General features: G+C 32.6%; 1 protein-coding gene across 1 annotated transcript in view; it reads right to left on the reverse strand.

The window, feature by feature from the left end:
- Positions 1–263: 263 nt before the first annotated feature.
- The window catches only part of LOC143229189 (zwei Ig domain protein zig-8-like), a 101775-nt gene continuing 81299 nt past the window's right edge, over positions 264–20739 (reverse strand). Inside the window, exons 3-5 of the mRNA XM_076461149.1 lie at positions 19586–19796; positions 10357–10653; positions 264–3736 (exon numbers count right to left, since the gene is read on the reverse strand). Coding sequence (XP_076317264.1) covers positions 3615–3736; positions 10357–10653; positions 19586–19796 — 630 coding nt within the window. The 3' untranslated portion in view covers positions 264–3614. The remainder of the gene's footprint in view (positions 3737–10356; positions 10654–19585; positions 19797–20739) is intronic.

A 20739-nucleotide genomic window follows, 5' to 3' on the forward strand; every position in this document is an offset into this window, starting at 1 on the left:
CGTTTCAGTATGTTCTTAAACTTTTGACCAGCTAGTATTCAGACTAATTTCATAGTGTTCACACTTTCCTATTAATTGCTAAAAACATTTTTTATTTTTATTTTCCCTTTTTTTATTTTCATCATTCGATGCTTTACTCAAATAAGTGGTTGAGTCTGACAACGCAAAATGCATGTTTTTTCTTTATGTTCAAAGGAAATAAGATTTTTGGCCAGCAGTGTATATAATAATATGAAGAGAAGAAATAAAAAAATCAGTACACATAATGTTAAATTTTTATTACACACAAGTATGGAGTTCGTTTATTATAACATCATGGTCATGCCATTATAAGTATCAGTTTATTGTAACTAATAGCCTAGGACTTACGTACTAGGAAAACCAAGTTGAGTCAACACATGTCTTGATTATGACAGATATTAGCGACGAAGTCGATCTAATTGACAGACTTGGTAATCATTTTTTACTCGGAAATTTTATAGTGTAACATTAAATTTTAATATTGAAAATTAAGTAGGATTATCTTCTTTGCATTCGTTTTGGTACTGCCATCCCTTTATCAATTTACACTTAATTTGTTATTACTTGTTTGTGATATTAATAATCGTCTACCGAGTTCAACATTTACTAACTTTTTTCATACTTCATAACGGAACTCTTTAATATTCTGTTCGTTTTGGTTTACATAACTTTATTCTTGCGACAATGCAAACAATACGAGTTTTTTATTTATAAAAGCAATTGCCCTATTTTTAGGAATTTCACACTAAATATATTAACTACTTTTGTAAAGCAATGAACATACCCTAAAAAATAAAAAAAACAAATAAATAAACATCATGACAAGTTTTTCAATACATAGAGAATAAAACTTGTGCAAAGATATTTTTTCGTGTATTGAAATCTTATATTGCAGATTTGTTAATTGGAGGCTCATCTGCCAGAACATTTTTAACGTATTAATTTGTAGTATATCACTAACACTTATTTTTAATAACACATTTGAAATATATACGTATTTATTTTTGCTTCATACAAAAGATGTTTTTATTATCTTACATTTGGAAAAAAAAATCATTGATACGATAATCGCTATGGAACCTTTCCTTTAGTTAAAAATCATTAAAATTGCCATAGGCTTTTTTGAAATAATATATCCTCCATAACATACTAATTAATTCTTCAAGTGCGAGATAAGAAAAACATTGTGTCACACACATTAATTACAAGCAAATTAATTTTTAAAAATATGGTAAGAATTTAAAATAATATCTGAATGGCTAAACTGGAACGAACTTCTACAAGTACTGCAATTATCTTTATAATTCTCTTGAAGTTTGCTTCTTCACAGTGTTATGTGAAAGCAGACACAGTTGCTTTTGAATACCTAATAAAAATTTAAATTATCAAAATAATAAGTAAATCGTATAAGAGTACGTGTGAACCTTTGAAGAGAAAGAATATTGTGAACATATTTTACAAAAAAAATTGCAAGTATATTGGCAGATACTTGGAACAAAATAATTACTAATTTAGTACTAAAAAGCTGTGTTTGAGGTATTTAATTTCGTTTAACTACTTGAAGAAATGGTTCTTGTATATTTCATGTGGAAACACATGTTTGCTTTGAATAAGAGAATAACAATATAAATACATAAAACGTCGTAATTATATATCTAGAAATATAAATCATAATAGCTAAGACTTCTTTTAGGATTTACTGTATTATGTGAAAAGTTATCATATGTATTTATTTCCTCAGTCAATTGACATATCACAGATACATAAAACAAGAATAAATCCGATCACAGTTTGAAAACGGTAAGCAAGCAGATGAAGTTTATACGTTAGAGCATTTCGTATTTTCATACAAATAAAATCAGAGATATACATACTTATCTTTTATCTTTATATGCTTACTTATATAATTATATATATCGTTAAAATCTAAGGTTAAAAAAAGCAAATACGGATTTTTTACGTCTCTTTTTTTTTAAGGATTATCTAAAACTCAGTTTTTATTTTGACGCACAAAAGGTACATGGCTCTAATATTAGTTTTGTGACATTGTTCCTACGTATTAAATTAAAAACAATCGATTGGCTGTATACATTTATGACCTATTTGGATAGCGAAGGCTCTGTGTTTTTATTTTTGATACAAAAAGAGCCATTATAAATGTTTAATAATCAGTTAATGAAAACGTACGTTTAACTTTTAAACTTGAAAGATATGCTTTACCAGTGTGTGTTGCTAGGTGGTTTGCAAACGTGAAGTGTGTTACTTTCCTTGATTTTTTGAGAAAATACATATTTGTCCTAGATATTCATAAGTTTTAGCTTATAGTCTGGCAAAAGTCAGTTATTCAACATAAACCGCTTACAAATCTCTGTGTTTATTAACCAAATAATGGGATTTGACCGCCTTACTTATGTAACTTATAAAGTGTAAAGCGTGATTTTGTGGCAAAAAGAAGATAACCATCACATGCTAACCATGCTAGGCCTCTTTAATAGTGGTGGTAGAGCACCGAGAACCCCTTATGGTACTTTATGCTTAATTATCAACAAAAGCACGAATATAAAAATGAAATATTAATTATACCTAGTTAGTAGTCAAAACATGTTTTAGGTTTACTCAAAATAAACATCTTTTTCTATCTTGTCTCGGCTCTGTAAGCTTGAGAATTGTAAATGTAAAATTCGGAACCAGAATCTTTCCGTAGGCAAAATACAAATATACAGTGCAGTTTTATTTCTAAACTACAACAAATGTTTGCTTCTGTTTTACAATAAGCTAAATAAGAAATATATATTGTATTTAAACTTGAAAGTCTATTTTTTTGTTTTTCTAAGAACACACTAAACATTATGTTTTGAAGTTCAATCGCAAAATAAATTTATATGTATATATATATATATATATATATTTAACAACAGATGCGTTTATAAAGATTTTTTAATCTTCAAACATGAAAATTAACCGTTAACTTAACGTATAGTTGGCTAAATAAGCAAATTTTATATGCTAAGACAATCATTTGGAATGTTGAAAATATCTATCCATTAGTCAGAAATATACCTGCACATTAAAATTTATAGTAATTGCTTTTCTATACTGTATAAGTACAGTACACTACAAGGCTTCCATCCTTTATTAACTATATGTATATTATAACATTTAAATCCAACAACGTTCTAGTTCATCGAATTTTTAAATTAATATAGATTTCTGTGATGTAATTTGTTCTCCTGTAGCTCTTCTATCAGTAGGAGTTACTCCCAGTAACTCTTCTAAGTCATGACATGTAACATCACCAAACTATAGGTTTCAGAATTTTATTGTTTCTTCCGTATATATTAGTTTATCCATGTAATTTCGTGAAATGTTTTTTTTATCAGGATTAGTGCGAGTTTCTTGGTTTTTATAACAATTTCACTCCACAAAATATACGTAACAGTAACGTTTCAGAATGAAGACACATATATTTGCCAGTTTGTTTCTTCTTCTCTGAAGAGATTGAGCACCGCCTAGGGAAATTAAGTAGTGTCGAATCAACAACATAGAATACCAACAACGTCGCCTTTGTCATGAAACAAATGTCATTTTGGAGGTCATCTTCTTACAAGACTTACCACAAGAAGTACGAAGATGCAACTTACCAACATAATAATAGTGTCAGAACTGCTAGAGGCAGTGGAGCTTGTATTGTGCTGCATAGCCGCAGACTTTTCACCTGTATTGGATGAAATTTTAAAATATTATAAATTATTTGTAAATTTATTAGTGCAATAGTATCACGTAATTTTCAATGATTTTGAGTTTCTTCAACAATTATCTTTTTACACAAAACTGACGTATTAGAGATGTCTCACCATCGAATAAATACTTTATGAAAACTTGATGAATAGTTTCCAAGAAATGGATAAAACAACAGAGAGTAGAGGAAGTTTATTCTTACATTCAGGATATTTATATTCGGTCAACAAATATTTCTCATATTTAAGCTATGCATGCTTTTTCACCAATCTTAAAAGTGAATCAACATTAGTCACTACAGATATGTATCAAAAAGTTATTAATTCTGGGAGATAACATATTGCCATAATTCCATTTGAGAATGAATATCACGTTGAAAACCTATAAGCATGACATAGGTCTGAGTTACACAATTTTTTCACGCATCATTTTAAACTAATCGGAATGGTATCTTACATATCAGTAAATTCATTGTTATTCAACGGCAAATGTGAGGTCTTACAACGCTAAAACAGTATTTGATACTCCCGATGAGCACAACACCTATGGCCTATTGCGATAACTTTGAGCTTAATAACAAAGAAATAAACATATCAGTAAAAATGCAAGGAATATTTTACTTTAGACTGTTTGAATTTCGTTCAAAGCTACTCTACAGGAATTTGCCCAAGCTGTTCCTAATTTCAAATGATGAATTTATTGGAAAGGCAACACCACCTAACCATATTCTTGGACTACTCTTTACCAACGAAAATTGGATTCGGCTGTCACATTATAACGCTCCTACTGCTGTCGGTATATTAAAATCGACCACCTCTACCAGCAGACGTTTACTAAACCCATTTTACTTCTGAATGCTGCTAGAGTGAAACGTATTTAAATCAGTTTTTAGCATTACGTCGTGATAGTATTAATAGATTTTTTGTTTGTTCTTGAATTTCACACAAAGCTACTCCAGGGCTATCTGTGCTAGCCGTCCCTAATTTAGCAGTGTAAGACTAGAGGGAAGGCAGCTAGTCATCACCACCCACTGCAAACGCTTGGGCTACTCTTTTACCAACGAATAGTGGGATTGACTTTCACATTATAACGCCCCACGGCTGAAAGGGCGAGCATGTTTGGCGCGACGGGGATGCGAACCCGCGATCCTCAGATTACGAGTCGCACTCCTTAACACGCCTGGCCATACTGGGGCAAAAACAAAGAAAATAATTTGAAAAAATTAATGTGGTTTATGTTTTAAAGTTTTGAGATGAATATTTTCATTATTACTTAAATGCACAGTGAAACCTAGAAATTGTCTGAACCAAGTTCGTGCTCATAAGCATCTTTCTATAAGTCATGTTTATTAACAATGGACTCACTTTATCCTGCATTAAAGATTGATGTCTTCAGCATCCAGAAACTAACCTCTCACCATTACCAGGTCGGTGTCGCTAACAAGTTTTAGATGTCTTTAGAGAGACTGCTTTGTTTGTGAAAAAGAGTGTAAAACCCAGAAGTACAAGTTTCTCTTATTGGAGAAAGAAAACCTAACTGGAGAAAATTTATGGAAAATATTTTTCACATGTTAAATGGAATCAATGGAAGAGGACAAAATGTACTTCAACAGTCTTTTTAGATTTTCATCGATAGAAAGTGCTCAAAAGTCCTTGCTTAAGCAAATTACGTACACTCACCTCTACACACGCATGTGTATATATTTGTCTATATATTAGAAATAATTATAGAGAAAGTAATACAGTAGGCATAAAATACTAGTTATACAAGAGTAGAGCCATGTGCTGATACTTTACACTCTGGTTAGCCAATAAGAGAATCTCCACCAGCAAAGTGCTAATAAAAGTACGGAAGCTAGCAGTAGTGTGTAGTCTACATCATTGTCTTTCACAAATAGGTGACACATAAAAACACGTGTCAAAACCAAAGTACTGACCACTAAAGATCAGCCCATGCGACGGATTAAGACGAAACTGCATTATTCAGTAAAGTTTGGGTGGAAGGAAGCTCTGAAGAGAGTACATAAAACTAGTATTTTAAAGATACAAGCATTTAAAAGAGAAATCCCCATCTGTTCCAAGGTGACGGTAAGTATTTTAGGCTATTCTGTATCAGATACATTATAATCCAGATTTATTGTCAATGACCAAGAAGTAACTTCAAGTTTGAATATTACCTCCAGAACTGTAAAATACATAATAATACGAAGTTACATCAAAGAATATGTAGGTAGTAAAACTAATCAAATTTCAACTAATGGTATGAGAAAAGCTAGAGAATAATGTTCAATACAGATTAAGCCAAATTGAAACTGTTTATCAACAAGCTATGATAGCATGTTTGTTGGTACAGCAGAATTTGCAGTCGGTACAAGTACTGGCTTAAAGTATATCATACGTTGAAAATAATATCTGTTGTCACATGTCCCATGTTAAAAATAATATCACATGTCCTATCTTCGGAGTTGTGACGGAATATTTTCTTGACATTTCAGTTTTGCTTTTCACAGAATTATAAATTTTTTTTGTGGTAGTTCTGATTTATACTTCAATCGGCAATAACATGAGATACGAGAAATGATAACTGTCATGCTCTGTAAGAGAACGTGAATGGTTACACGTTAGATAGACGGGTGCGAGATTGATCCTTAGCATGCGAGCGGATGAAACTATGCGTGCAACAATGTTTTGATAAGTTACATTTAAAATTTAATTAAACTATTTAATTATCCTGCTATATAAAAATATTCTTCAATTTTATATTACTTTCATCAATCAATGAAAATTCAGAAACTACCTTCCACGTTCACCTCTGACATGCTCTGATTTACAATTTGCTAATAGATTTTTGATGCCGACTTCTATGAAATTTATAAACAATAGAAAACGTAGATTTCGACTAATTAATCATTATAGTCGTGATAATTACAGATAATTGGCATTGCTTGATGTTTTAAAAATCCCCACAAGAATACACAGGGAAGAATATTTGAATGTTTAATTGCTCAAACCATATAATTAGAGATGTATTACTCAAACCTTGTGGTAGAGAAAATAAAGGAATTACGATAAACGTAAAACAACTACAGTGAAGCATGATGGATACCAATATAAATGTTGACTAGGTCTCAGGCAATTAGTCTTTAAAAATCTACAAAAAAAATGTGCCTCGACTTCTGAAAGGTAGAAGTTGATATTTGTTCATCATCCTATTCTTTCAGAAGCAAGATCTATAGGACAGGAATTCATTTTTCAACAAGACAGTCGTCCCAAGCATTCAGATGAAACAAACAGACAGCAAAATAAAATAGTCCCAAAAAACACTCGTAACCATGGCCTAATATGATATTAATATTATTAAAATTGTTTGAGTTAATATGAAATCTAAGAAAGTCACACGTCAAAAAAAACTTTCGATTGAATTTTGAAAAATAATAGAGGGTATTTGGAACAATATTTTACAAGAATACATTGGTCATTGATACACGTATGGTATAAAAAAATGCACTTCTCATTTTAAAGCAAATAAAATATGCTAGAGCTGGTTGATCTTTTTTTCATCTGCATTTTCTGCAATGATGTATTAGGTAATCATAAACTGGTCATAACATTATATTTAATCGGTATTTATTGTTTGTGTAGTATCTGCTCTTTATATATTTATCTCTAATACTGTTTGTACGTGTGTCAGTAACATAGATAGACACCACTATGTATTACATAGACCATATCTTTTATTATATGTATGTCTGTGTTTGCGTGTACATTATACTTGAAGAAGTTACGTACATACAGACAAATATATATATATGCGTGTGTGTTATTTTTATTGAAATCAACGTTTGAACACTATTTATCTCAACTGATAGAACGTCATTTATTTCCAGTCTCTGACATCTAACATAAAGTAATTTAACGATATCAATAACAACTTATATTCCTTTTACTTCAATTACTCATAAAGGTCGAAATTCTTTAAGATGTTATTTAGCAAGGCTAATACAAACCCTTGTCTCTAGAGAGAGAAGCTTTAGTGAGCTACTAACATCTGTAGGTCGAGTTCAGAGTTGCATATCATCACAGCTAATGTTACTTTTGTGATAACTGAGATATGTATAGACGCTTTTTATTTAGGTAGAAACACACTTCATTCTAAAAATATTTTAGAAGATTTACCACGAGGTATGTTGAAGACAAAACGTACCTAAGCTTTTTGAAAATGTCATTCAGTTGAAATAAATAAAGATGGATACATTGTTACTGGTAAGTGTGACATCATCATTATCACGAACGTTTCGTAAATCTTCCGATAAAACCAATTGCAAAACATGAAAATTATCATGTTGAACGTGAGAAATCTAAAAGAGTAACTGATCTCCAATGATTCTTCCAAACCACCTTTAGTTTTTCCTAAGGGAAGCTGCCACAGTGACAGAGCATTGACAAGAATACATCCTTGACCAACTGCCAGTAAAATAAAAAAAAAAAATTTCATTGAGATTAATTAATTTAAATTTGAATTTGCAAACACGCTAGAAATATTAGCTTTCCTCGAAGCATGTTCAAGGTGAATTAAACAGTCAACTCCAATCGACGTGTTTTTCAATGAAACCTGATATGAGGAATTATAATTAATTTCGTAGACTAATTACACCTGCTTTTCCGATTTCTTACACCCTCCTAATTTAATGGAGTTATTTTTATAAAGGTAAATGAGCTGATGTGCAAATAATTTCCTTTCTACTTCAAAATACTGCAAAAATTATATTATTTTTGTAGTCATGGCTTCTAGTTAAAGTAAACCTTGTTCTGTTATTTGACATATCTCCACTTTTACATAAATTAGCTTTACATTTCTTTTCTCTTAAATGGAACTGCTTCATAGCAAAATGTAACATCGTATCGACAGCTGCTTTTGAATTGTGAACATTTATTACAATGAAAAAAAACATTGAATATTTTGTAGTGGAAGATAGCAACACAAAGTAAATTTAATTTATTACTAATTTACATAACGTTTGCGATCGTTTTAAACATTACTATGTACCAGGTAATGCTAAGAAATCATTATTTTTTACATGAACATACTTCCATTGTTTCTTAAGCACATACTTTGGTATATAAAGTAAGAATATATCACATTACAAAACTCTCATGAGTATAGAAAGGAGTTTCCACTTCATTCTACTAGAAGAAAGTATAGACATTTGTCACATTGTTTTGAAACGTGTATATATATTCTTGATATTAGTGCTAATATATCGCTCTAAGTACATTTGCTGATCTATTTCAGAATTAGTATCTCTTGAATATATTGTGAGGAATATGTAATTAGAAGCTTCATTTATTCTTCATTGAGTTTTTGATGGACAATAGGGCAAACTAAAATCAGATCTTTGTTCTATAAAATAGTATATATTCAAGTGACACGGTTTAATTTTTCAGTCACTTCCTCAGTCTTGAGAAGATCAGTTTTAGAATTCTCAATTGTATCAACAAATTAGAATCGAATTTATTTAAACACATTTATAAAATAGTTTTTCGAATAAGTTAAAATAAAAGTAATACAATTTTTGTCTTTAGAAATTCAAAACACAACGAAACATACTTGTGAATCGCGTTTACTTAAACATAAACTAATTCAGATTTGAGCTTATGTTTAAGTGCTAGTGAAGCATAAGCTTGTAATTCTAAAACATTCTAGGTATGCATTTTATATTAATTGTAGTGTGAAATTTAGAATAGACGTTGTCTTTACGTTCTCTTCTATGTTAGATTTATTTAATTACACGTTTAAATATGTCCTAAAGGCAAGATGCTTAGATGGGTGGTACAGGAAATGTTAGAAGGTCTATAATTTTACTCCTATTTTCTTAAAAATTTGAAAGTTATATGTTTAAAGCTATTGAAAGTTTTCGTAAGATTTAAAACTCCTTGCCACAAATACGAAAATATTTATATAAAGATCGTCCCAAGATACAAAGGCTATATCTGATTCACTGCATGCTGGAGTTGGCAATGATAATTTTAAATCAGATGATTGTTATATTAAGGGATTATCATCAGTGATGCTTACATTGCTAATTACTAATAAGAATTTATTAATGCTTTTTTTAGGTTACAGACATTATGAATCTGACAACTGATCAGAGAATGTATAAATGTGAATAAAAAACACTTTCACTATTTAATGTAATTATAATATTTGAAACATTTAATAAAAGTTATATTAAAATATGTATGTGTATTTTACATTGTAAAGTGCTTTCAAAACAATGAGGCTTCTTTATTATGGAATAGCCTGTATAATAACATAATCAGAAATGGTTATAGATTAACCACATTTTTATAATGAATGCAGATAAGTTTTATTAATATCATAATAGAAATACTTAGTAGTGCTAATATGATTAGCCTATTAGGTCTAATACACTTTATAGAAATTATACTTTATTGAAGGATTCGTTTTTTTTCTGTGTCAACAGATGTCTTACTTCACATCATATACCTGCTACAGATCTAAGCACTATAATCCATCGGTGAAAGAGCTAACATCTAATTAAGTGCAGTAACATTTCTTTATATACTCAGCTCTTACCGTTCAGCACATGAACATATACACTGGTTGGTCCAGCATTGGAAGGGCCACACGTGTAATTTCCACTGTCTGTTGTTTCAGCATCTTTAATGTAGAGTGTACTAACGGCCGTGTCTTCGGTGATCTTCTCTACAGAAATCTTTCCCCGACTGGTGTCGTAGTTGATCATCCGCTGATTGTGATACCAGAAAACAAACACAGGGGGTTCAGGGCTATTGCTGATTACACAAGTCAAGTTCATGGAGCTTTTTGTCTTGACATAGCGGATACCTTCACCCTCTATAGTAGCCTCTGCCACTTTAAAATACAAACAAGAATTGCCTTCATAGTGTTATAAAAACCATAGAAATGAAATAAAAACCCTATAACCCGAGCGCATTCGAAAGGTGGACCTATTTTCTTCAGGGGCAAACTGGGAATGATGTACATAAAGGAAATTTCGTGATGCCATGAAGATCATCCGTTATCAGGAAATGTTTATTTCTCTGTCTCATTTTCGGTACAAAGTAGCCGATGGCAACAATGTATATGAAAAGGTCTTTGGGATATTTTACTCTAGAAATGGTGTTTAAGTAAAATAAAGGTGGCACCTGGAGATTGATTGAAAAAGATATGTTATACTAATAAATTTGCAAAAACAGCTATGAAAAATTTTCTTAAACAAATAGTAAGATTTAAGAAATTCAGCTTTCATATTACATGAAAAAATAAGCAAAGAATAAAATTAATTTTGCGATAGAGATGAAACCGATGAACGTAGTTCACTGATTTCAAGAACTAGATTAGCAATCCAATAAGCTTATTTTATTTCTCTGTCTGCATTAGTTTTCAATCCTGTTTCAATATCAATGAGAGTAACATCGTTTATGGAATGACCAGGTTGGTTAAAGTGTTAAGCAACATGAAGATCATTTGTGGTGTTAATAAAATATTTATGGTTGTTGAAACGTTCTCTAAGAATTCTTTGTGTAGGTCCTACATATTGGTGAGTGCATTTTTTACACTATATAATATAAATGTTGCTTTTTTGTTTCACAAGTGATTTCTTTATATGTTTTAAAGTTTTCTGATTGTGCTTGTCAAAAAACGAGTTAGTGGTTTTTATGAATTTTTGGATAGGATGAAATTCACTTTTGTGTGAATAACGATATCTATTAGAGTTCTACTTTTCTAAAGGAGGCAATGGGAACTTCAGAAAATATCTCTTTAAGACAAACTTTGAGTTCTAGAAGATGAAAATGTTTTTCTCAAAATTTGTGAAACAGTTTTGAGTTAAATTGATAGGTAATAATAAGAGGAATTGTATTGGAAAGTTTAGTTGTTCTCTTATTTAGGATGTGTTTTATTTATTTTCTTGCTGAGTGTTCTAAGCCTTTTCAATCTCTCTGTCGATTTCATTATTTTACATCCGCCTTGTAACATGGTTTGTTTCATCTGAGCGTATTTTCATTATTCTAAATGAGTGACTGTAGGTAATGTTTCTTTTAGTTTAGAAGTGATGGTCAGGTTGAAATCTGGACAGAACACTCTACTGTCTCGTGAGTTTTGACACTATGAAATCCATGTTCAGGTTTAGCAAGGATTTTTAAACATCTTTAAACTCTCCAGGGATCCATAAATAACATTATCGTTTTTACATGATTTTTCAAAGTTCATTTGAAACAAATATTTAAGATATTTCAGATTTAGTTGTAAACCTGCATTAGCTATAATGCTTTTTATATTGTAAATCATCAAATTTTTGTTTGTTTTTTAGAATTAAGCACAAAGCTACACAATGAACTATGTGTATCCTGCCCCCATAGGTATCGAAACACGGTTTCTAGCGGTGTTAGTCCGCAGACATACCACTGTTCCACTGGGAGGCATAACTAAACAAAGCAAGTAGTAGTTAACTTAGTATAATAACAAATAATAATGCATGTAATTTAGGATAAGTTATGCTCACGAAACAATCTTGGAGCTGTCATTATCGAATCTGCTACTGCATACTTACATATATATAAAGTTTATAGTATTGCATTTTACACATTTAATCAATGATTTAATCAAGATACAGTGGTACCTCGGTTCTCGAACTTAATCCTTAGAAGGCTGTTCTAAAACCGAATCAATCTTTCCCATAAAATATACTGTAAATTAAATTAATCCGTTACAGACCTCCAAAAATTACGCATTATGAAGCATTTTAAGTAAAAATATTGCTTATTTATACCTGTATAATAATGCTTACATGCATAAAGTCAACCACAAAAACTATAAACACAATAAAAAAACAATAAATGAAAATTTCGCCTGGCATGGCCAAGCGCGTAAGGCGTGCGACTCGTAATCCGAGGGTCGCGGGTTCGCGCCAAACATGCTCGCCCTCCCAGCCGTGGGGGCGTCTTTATGTTACGGTCAATCCCACTATTCGTTGGTACAAGAGTAGCCCAAGAGTTGGCGGTGGGTGGTGATGACTAGCTGCCTTCCCTCTAGTCTTACACTGCTAAATTAGGGACGGCTAAGTGCAGTGGGCTAACAACTTACTCACTTAAATACTTGTTGAAGAATCCGCAAGCGATTGCGGCCCTTTGTTCCTAGATGGAATCTAATGGTGATAACTAACTAACTAAATGAAAATTTAACTGCACTTTACCTGTGCTGAGGAGAGCTGATGGCGTAAGTGAAAGGTGGTGAGGAACGTGGAGAGTAGGAGGGTTATTATTTTTTGGAAGGGAAGTCACCTTTCATACAATCGTCAGGTAACTCTCTTTCTGGTTTTTTCTCTTTTCTGTCTCTTTGCACCGCTTGAGACTCACTGGACCTGTTTCTCACTAAAAACTTGTCTTATAAGGTTTGTTTCTGCCTGCATTTTACAATGTTTCTGAAGTAAGACATGGCATTGTCATTGAAAAGGTTTATGCTGTGGTCTGCTACAGCTTTGTCAGGGTGAAAGTTTTCCACAAAACTTTGTAACTCTCCCCATTTTCCACACATTTCCTTGATTAGTGAACTAGGAACATCCTCCCTTCCCTCCTCCTCATTTGAAGACACTTCCTCAGTTGCCTTCTGTTGCTGCTCCTTCTGAAGGTCTTGGAGTTCTTCCGTGGTGAGCTCAGTGTTGTGGTCTTCCATCAACTCCTCCACATCATTACCACTCACATTCAAGCCCATACACTTGCCTAAGTGAGACAATATCCTCGACAACAGGCTAAGTTTCAAAGCCTTCAAAGTCTCTGCTACTGAGTCTGGCCACAATTTCTTCCAGGCTGAGTTCATGGTCTTCAAAGACACTTCCCTCCAGGCTTTGTCTATGATCCTCAAGCAATGGAGAATATTAAAGTGATTTTTCCAGAATTCTCTGAGGGTTAACTCTGTGTCAGAGGTCACTTCAAAGCACCTTTGAAAGAGTGCTTTGGTGTAGAGTTTGTTAAAGTTCGATACGACCTACTGGTCCATGGACTGAATGAGAGGAGTCGTGTTAGGGGGCAAGAGCTTTACCGTAATTAAACTGTACTCCTTCACCAACCCCTTCTCCAAGCCTGATGGGTGAGCAGGTGCATTGTCCATCACAAGAAGGGTCTTGAGTGGCAACTGTTTTTCCGTGAGGTAATTCTTTACACTTGGGGCAAACACTTCATGGACTCACTCCATAAAAAAATTGCCTGGTTACTCATGCTTTACTATTAGCCCTTCACATGACATTTATTTTACTTTTCAGGATGTTATTTTTCTTTAAAAACCCTCGGGTTCTCAGAATGGTACACAAGCAAAGGCTTAAATTTCAAGTCCCCACTTGCATTACTACATAACCATAGAGTTAGCCTGCCCTTCATTGGCTTGTGTCCTAGCAGTGACTTCTCCTTCTTGGTGATGTAGGTCCTATTTGGCATTTTCTTCCAAAAGAGGCCTGTCTCATCACAGTTGAACACTTGTTGGGGAATAAAACCCTCAGCTTCTACATAGTCCTTAAATTCCCTAACATATTTATCAGTAGCGTCTTTGTTAGAACTGGCACCCTCCCTATGTCTCACCACACTATGTATGCCACATCTCTTCCTAAATTTTTCAAACCACCCCTTACTAACCTTAAAGGCATTACTTGTATCAGCACTCGTTCCAGGGGTGTTTTTCAGGAGGTCAGCATGCAACTGCTTTGCTCTCTCACAAATGGTGGTCTCAGGAATGCTGTCACCAGCTAACTGTTTTTCATTTACCCAAACCAAGAACAGTTTTTCTACCTCTTCCATTGTTTGTTATCTTTGTTTCGAAAGTGCTGTCACTTCTTTTGGAGCATCAGCTCCTTTGATGACCTCTTTATTTTTCACTATGGTGCAGACAGTAGACTTCGCCATACCAAACTGTGCCAGACACGCGAACACCACTCTCATACTAGACTATGAGATCTTTTTCCACCTCTATTGTGGCTCTAACAACTTTTATTTATGGTTTGCTGCTTTCATTATCCTTCTCTGACCCCATGGTGGCTTATTTAATCAGAATATTTAGAAAAACAACAACAAGAAAAAAAGAAAAACGAGAACGTTCACAGTAGATTTTAGCGGGGGTGTGGACTGAGCGACAGGTGCGGGTAATATGTTTTGGGCAAGCTTGGCGTGAGCCGAAGGGTCGTTCGGTTCATCAGTCGGGTTATTTCGGGGGTTCGGGCTACGACAGCTTGGTTCGGGAACCGAGTTTATGTTCGACAACCGAGACATTTTCTTCTCAAACAGTATGTTCGAAAACCGAATTGTTCGAGAAGGGAGTCGTTCGAGAACCAAGGTACCACTGTATATGTATAAACTGTAACCATATAAGACATTTATGTATTTTCATAATATTTATGTATATGTAGGGTAGAAAAGAATTAAATATTAAACGAATAGTTTCTATTACTATAGTGATAATCTAAGTTATGTTATTTCTTTAACAGTATTCGATAAATTGTTTACTATATTTAATTCATATAATATTTGTTTTATCATTTTTAACATTTATTATAAATGTGTTTTGATTTTTTAAATATATGTAAGAATTTAAAACTACCTTTAATATTCTAAGCTGATCACACATCGGAAGATATTATTAAAATTACGGGCCGAAAAATACCGCTAACAGCGAAGATATCCCACTGATGAACCAATTAATTCTAATCATTATGAGTAAGAACGATCTTATTTAGTTAGATATGATCGTTAATGGGTTATTCTTTAGTTCGTGCCTAATTAAGAGGCTTTCTGTGATCAGTAGTTAACGGAAACTTTAAACTGAAGTTTTCCAATAGAGTAAATATCTTACCAAACATACTATTTCTGATAATGTAAACTTTTTTGATAGTCGAATGAGACTTACTGCTGATTAGTAAATACGATAGTGTCTCTTACCGTGGTCGTTGATCATGTAAGTCTGATAATTTCCGTTGTTCTGTTCTGCGCATGTCGGACGCATGTTTGGTTAGATAATTTCGAAGATCAAGCAAACAAAATTACCATAATCAAAACAAACGTATCAGATTTTTTGTACTTTGCAAGAAATATTTCATTACGTTGACGTGAAACCCAGAAAGTACAGAACAACGTTTCAACCGTTTTAGTGGCAAATAGATAGAAAGTTCTAGTAAGTGTGTTTACTTGAATGTCACTCGAAGATACTTGAGGGTTAAATGCGATAGTTATCTCGTAATTTAGGAATGATAGAGTGCAAGAAAGTTAACTAGCCAATACTATCCACTACTAATTCTCCTCTTACTTTATACCAACAAAAATGTGTTCCGACAATCACATTATAGCATCCCCAAGGCTGAAAGAGAAAGCATGTTGAAAATGAGATTGAATCCACGACCTTCAGATTGTAAGTGCTCTAACAATCAACCAGACCAAGTTCTAGTCATTGTTCGTAAAGGTATTTGCTAAATAAAGATTACAGAACTGTTATTTTTATAATACAAAAAAATTATTGTTTATATCTGCGTTAAAAACCTTTACTTAAGTTGCTGACTTTGAATTGTTTGTTACGTGTTTTGGTGGAAAAAGTTGGATTAGCTCTGGTAGAGCTGGAATTTTGGAGCTTCGAAGACGAGATCTATTTAATGCAATATCAAAATACATTCCACATATTTTAAGATGTAGTTGCACTGTGAGAGTTGCATTGAATCCTTTGGAGAAGATGATGGTGGTACATTATGATGAATAGATGGTATGGTACTGCTATCTTACTACATATTTTCAAAATTCGGAATGGCAGAAGACTGCCTTGATGACTTTAGTATAAATGAAAATACAAACATACAAGAGTTATTTCGGAGTGAATAGGAACATAACTTTATAAATAAAAAAGGCATGGCCAAGTGTGTTATGGTGTTCGACTCGTAATTCGAGGGTCGCGGGATCGAATCCCGGTCGCACCAAATATGCTCGCCCTTTCAGCCGTGGGAGCATTATAACGTAATGTTTAAACCCACTATTAGCTGGTAAAAGAGTAGCCCAAGAGTTGGCGGTAGGTGGTGATGATTAGCTGCCTTTTCTTTAGTCTTACACTGCTAAATTAGGGACGGCTAGTGTAGATAGCCCTGGTGTGGCTTTGCGTGATATTAAAATAAAACAAACATATAATTCCTGAAAAGTTTACAACAAAAACTAAATTTTGAGGTATGTGTTTAGTAACTGAAAATTCCCGTACAGAGAGCCCTGTAGTAGCTCTGTGAGAAATTCAAAACAACCAAAAATAAACGAAATATGGTGTGTGTTTTTCAAACAAGCATTTTGTTCAGAATGTTAGAAAATATGAGGTAAGACGCTCACTTAAACTTTGAATGCGGTATCATCATTTCAAATATATGTCATGAAGAAATAATATTTTAAAAATGAGCCTTGGTTTATTGCAAATATAAATTTTCCTTAAGTCATATATTGGATATAGATTTTTATTTTTAGATATTGCAAAAGTGGGCCTTTGATGTTAATAGCTATAAGAATTGATAAAACGAATGTCTAATATGGGGTAAAATGGTCTTCATCTAACTCATAACAGTTTCATTTTAAAAAAAAATGCTAGTTGTATTTAGTAACTCGTTTGCCTTTGCTCACATGAAAATTAAAATTGAACGTTAATGATTTACAATCGGTCCTTTCCGAGCGCATATAGCCATCGTTTAGCTTTGCGCGAATTTCAAAATTCTTAATTTCGCGCAAAGCTACTCGAGGGCTATCTGCGCTAGCCGTCCCAAATTTTACAGTGTAAGACTAGAGGGAAGGCAGGTAGTCATCACCACCCACCGCCAACTCTTGGGCTATTCTTTTATCAACATATAATGGGATTGACCGTCACATTATAACGCCCCTACGGGTGAAAGAGAGAGCATGTTCGGTGCGACAGGGATGCAAACCCACGACCCTTAGTTTACGAGTCGCACGCCTTAACCCACCTGGCCATGCCGGGTCGCAACGAAACAAATAAACGCTTTCGTCCGCTAGTGTGTTTATGCATATAGTCATATGAATAGCAGTGAAATATAATTCACAATAAATAGCAGCACGTTACGTTACAGCTAATATTGTACAATGGTGGCTGTTTTACCTCAATTTTCTCCATGGCTTGTTTAGACCAAAAAATCAAATCAGTTGAATGGATTACTATAAAATTTTAAGTATCTTTCATTGTAAAACTAAAAACAAATTCTTCTATATGAGTTAAAAGTGTATATTTGAAAGCTAAATAAAAGTGATTTTTTTGAATTAGTAAACAGATATGGTTTGTCTCAATCTGACATCCTCTGTATTTAAAGGATAAAAAAAGCGAATATGAAGATAAATAAATAACAGATGCAAGTTCTGGACTAATTTATTAGAGATGGCAGTTCCAATAATAAGATTCATAAACCTATATTTGCGTTATCATAGATTATAGGAAAGTCTAAGGGCTTCTAACGTTAAAAATAGGGGTTTGATACTATGAAGCTTCGTGCTTTACAACAAACCACAAAAATGAAAGCTGTATGCACGAAAGTAAAACAGAACACTCAGTATATTAAAACTTTTCTTTGATGTTGTAGAAAAAGTGCTATTTTAGAAAGAATCAAAGTTATATTTTGTTGTATAAGAAATAAACAGAACCTTTACAGTGGTTTCCATTTCAGATTTGAGAAGATCAAAACAAAATGTGCTTTGGATAAATAGAAATTTCTAATATATTACATCATAGAGAAAGGAAGAAGGAATAAATTGTTATACTTTTATAAAACAGTAAATTCTGGTCTGTTTTGCTCAAACGAGTGTTATACTATCGCCCCTCATAAAAGCAGAAAATAGCTCCTTCAGCCAGTTGGTTGATCTGGATTGTTTTTGTTTACAAAAGCTAGATTAAAAGTGTGTGTTTGTGTGTGTGTGTGTGAGTGTGTTTTATATAAAGAAACAAACAGTTTCGTATAACTTAGTTTGGTGAGACCAGATTAAAAAACTGAAAGTATCGTGGAAAATGGTTCTATTGAAGAAATTTTAAACGAAGTATTGAAAAATAATTACAGCTCGATAAATATCAGGAAAAGAGGATTTTTTCAAGAAATTGAGTATGTAACTGTTTCAGACAGATTACTAGTTCTGTTCTTCAAAACTACTAAAGTAATTTTCTTTAACTTAGGTTCTGGGTTGTAGTTTCATAATCTACATATTCTGTGGAATGTAAGAAGTAAACCCCTGTTTGAAAGAAATGAAAAAAAAATTAAAGTTTCTGATCTGTATGACAAAAACGTCTACATACGTTTTGAGTTTTATACTTTATTGCTCAGTTTTCATATAGAAGAGAAAAACGAATGATTGTTAAAAACGAAATAAGACTTCTTTTTTAGCAAAGGTACATTCAGGAACAGGAATATGTATAAGTGTTAAGTTTGTACTGAAAAACAGGAAAAATGTAGGTTTAGTAAATGACCGATAAAAATACTTTCATCTGTTATATTTTCCTTTTTTCTATATTCGACAGTTAATAAACAATCACATGAATGTTTTCAAAAGCAAATCTACTTTCACCTTGTATAAAATTATCATGAACTCTATTTTTCTTGCTGGAACTTTATCCAATTATATTCTCTAACATATCTTGCAACAGAATATTTACACACATGAAATAAATAATGTTCAGTGCAAGGCAGTTAAGGAAGTAATGAAGTGAACCCTGTTCTGCTGATTCTTAACACTCCATGTTAACAAAAGCATGCTGTTATGACACTGACAAATTCCACAAGAAAGCTTACCTAGAACAGTGAGATTAAAGAAGTGACTGATTTTTGGGTCGGAGCTGACTTGACATTCATACAAACCAGCATCATTCAGCTGGATAAACTTAATTTGTAACACCCAATCCTTGGCAGTCTGGATAAGGACGGCTTGGAAACGGTCGTCTGCGATATACGTATCTGAACCAACTGTCAAAACATGAAAATCTTTCCTTCTAATCCAAGAGACCTGTAAGATGAATTGCCCAAACGTTTAAACTTTTTAATACGTTATCTTAGTGAAGTTATTATAATCTAGTATTTCATGTTAATAATCTAAGAACAAAACAAATCCATGTGAATATTAATATCAGTATTGTGAGGTGTGTTAAAAAATTTCTAACTGTTGATTAACGTACTGATTTCCTGGTTGATTTGATATAGTGAATTAAGCATTTTGCCTATCTTGCCGTAACGTTGACTTCAAACTTCTTTTCCTTTAAAGTGATTTTAAATAATTTTTATAGCTGTAATGACAATTTTTGACATTTATATAGCTTTAATTCTAAAGTCTAAATTCTTAATGGAAATCTGGAATATGTAAATTAAGAGTTTTCATCACTCCTGAACTGAATGTTACTCTCTAGGGGAATTTTGTCTCGTGCTCGAGAACCTTCCTACTTTATGGCATGCTATTGCGTGTTATTAGTCAATAAAACCATGTTGGTCCAGTTGTGGCGCAGTACAACAAATTGTTATCCAAAGGTATTCTTTCATATAGCATTAATGAAAAAATTGATATACATTAGTACAAATTCTTTCAGCAAATATTCAAGTTCTTTTTTTACGAACTTTTGGCTTTAAAATGTTTAACTACATCTTTGTCTGATAAATAGCATAATTAATCACTTTATTTGTAGAAAGTTATTATACTAATTATAGTATTTATCAATCTCTTTATTAGTAGAAAGCTTTCAGATAAAACCCTTTTATATATAAATCTGGTTATGCAAGTCTGGCTAGAATAAAATAAACTTACAATAACTGAATTTTATTTTCAAAAGTATTCATTTTACTTGAATATTGATTTTGAGGTTCTTTTTACTAGAAATTCTGTTTTCTCTGCATTAGAAATATGATCATAGAATAAGGATATTGTTGATCTAAATGTTTTATGACTGAATAATCTCCCT

Source organism: Tachypleus tridentatus, chromosome 10 (genome assembly GCF_004210375.1).
Source record: "Tachypleus tridentatus isolate NWPU-2018 chromosome 10, ASM421037v1, whole genome shotgun sequence".
Classification (NCBI taxonomy): Eukaryota; Metazoa; Arthropoda; class Merostomata; order Xiphosura; family Limulidae; genus Tachypleus; species Tachypleus tridentatus.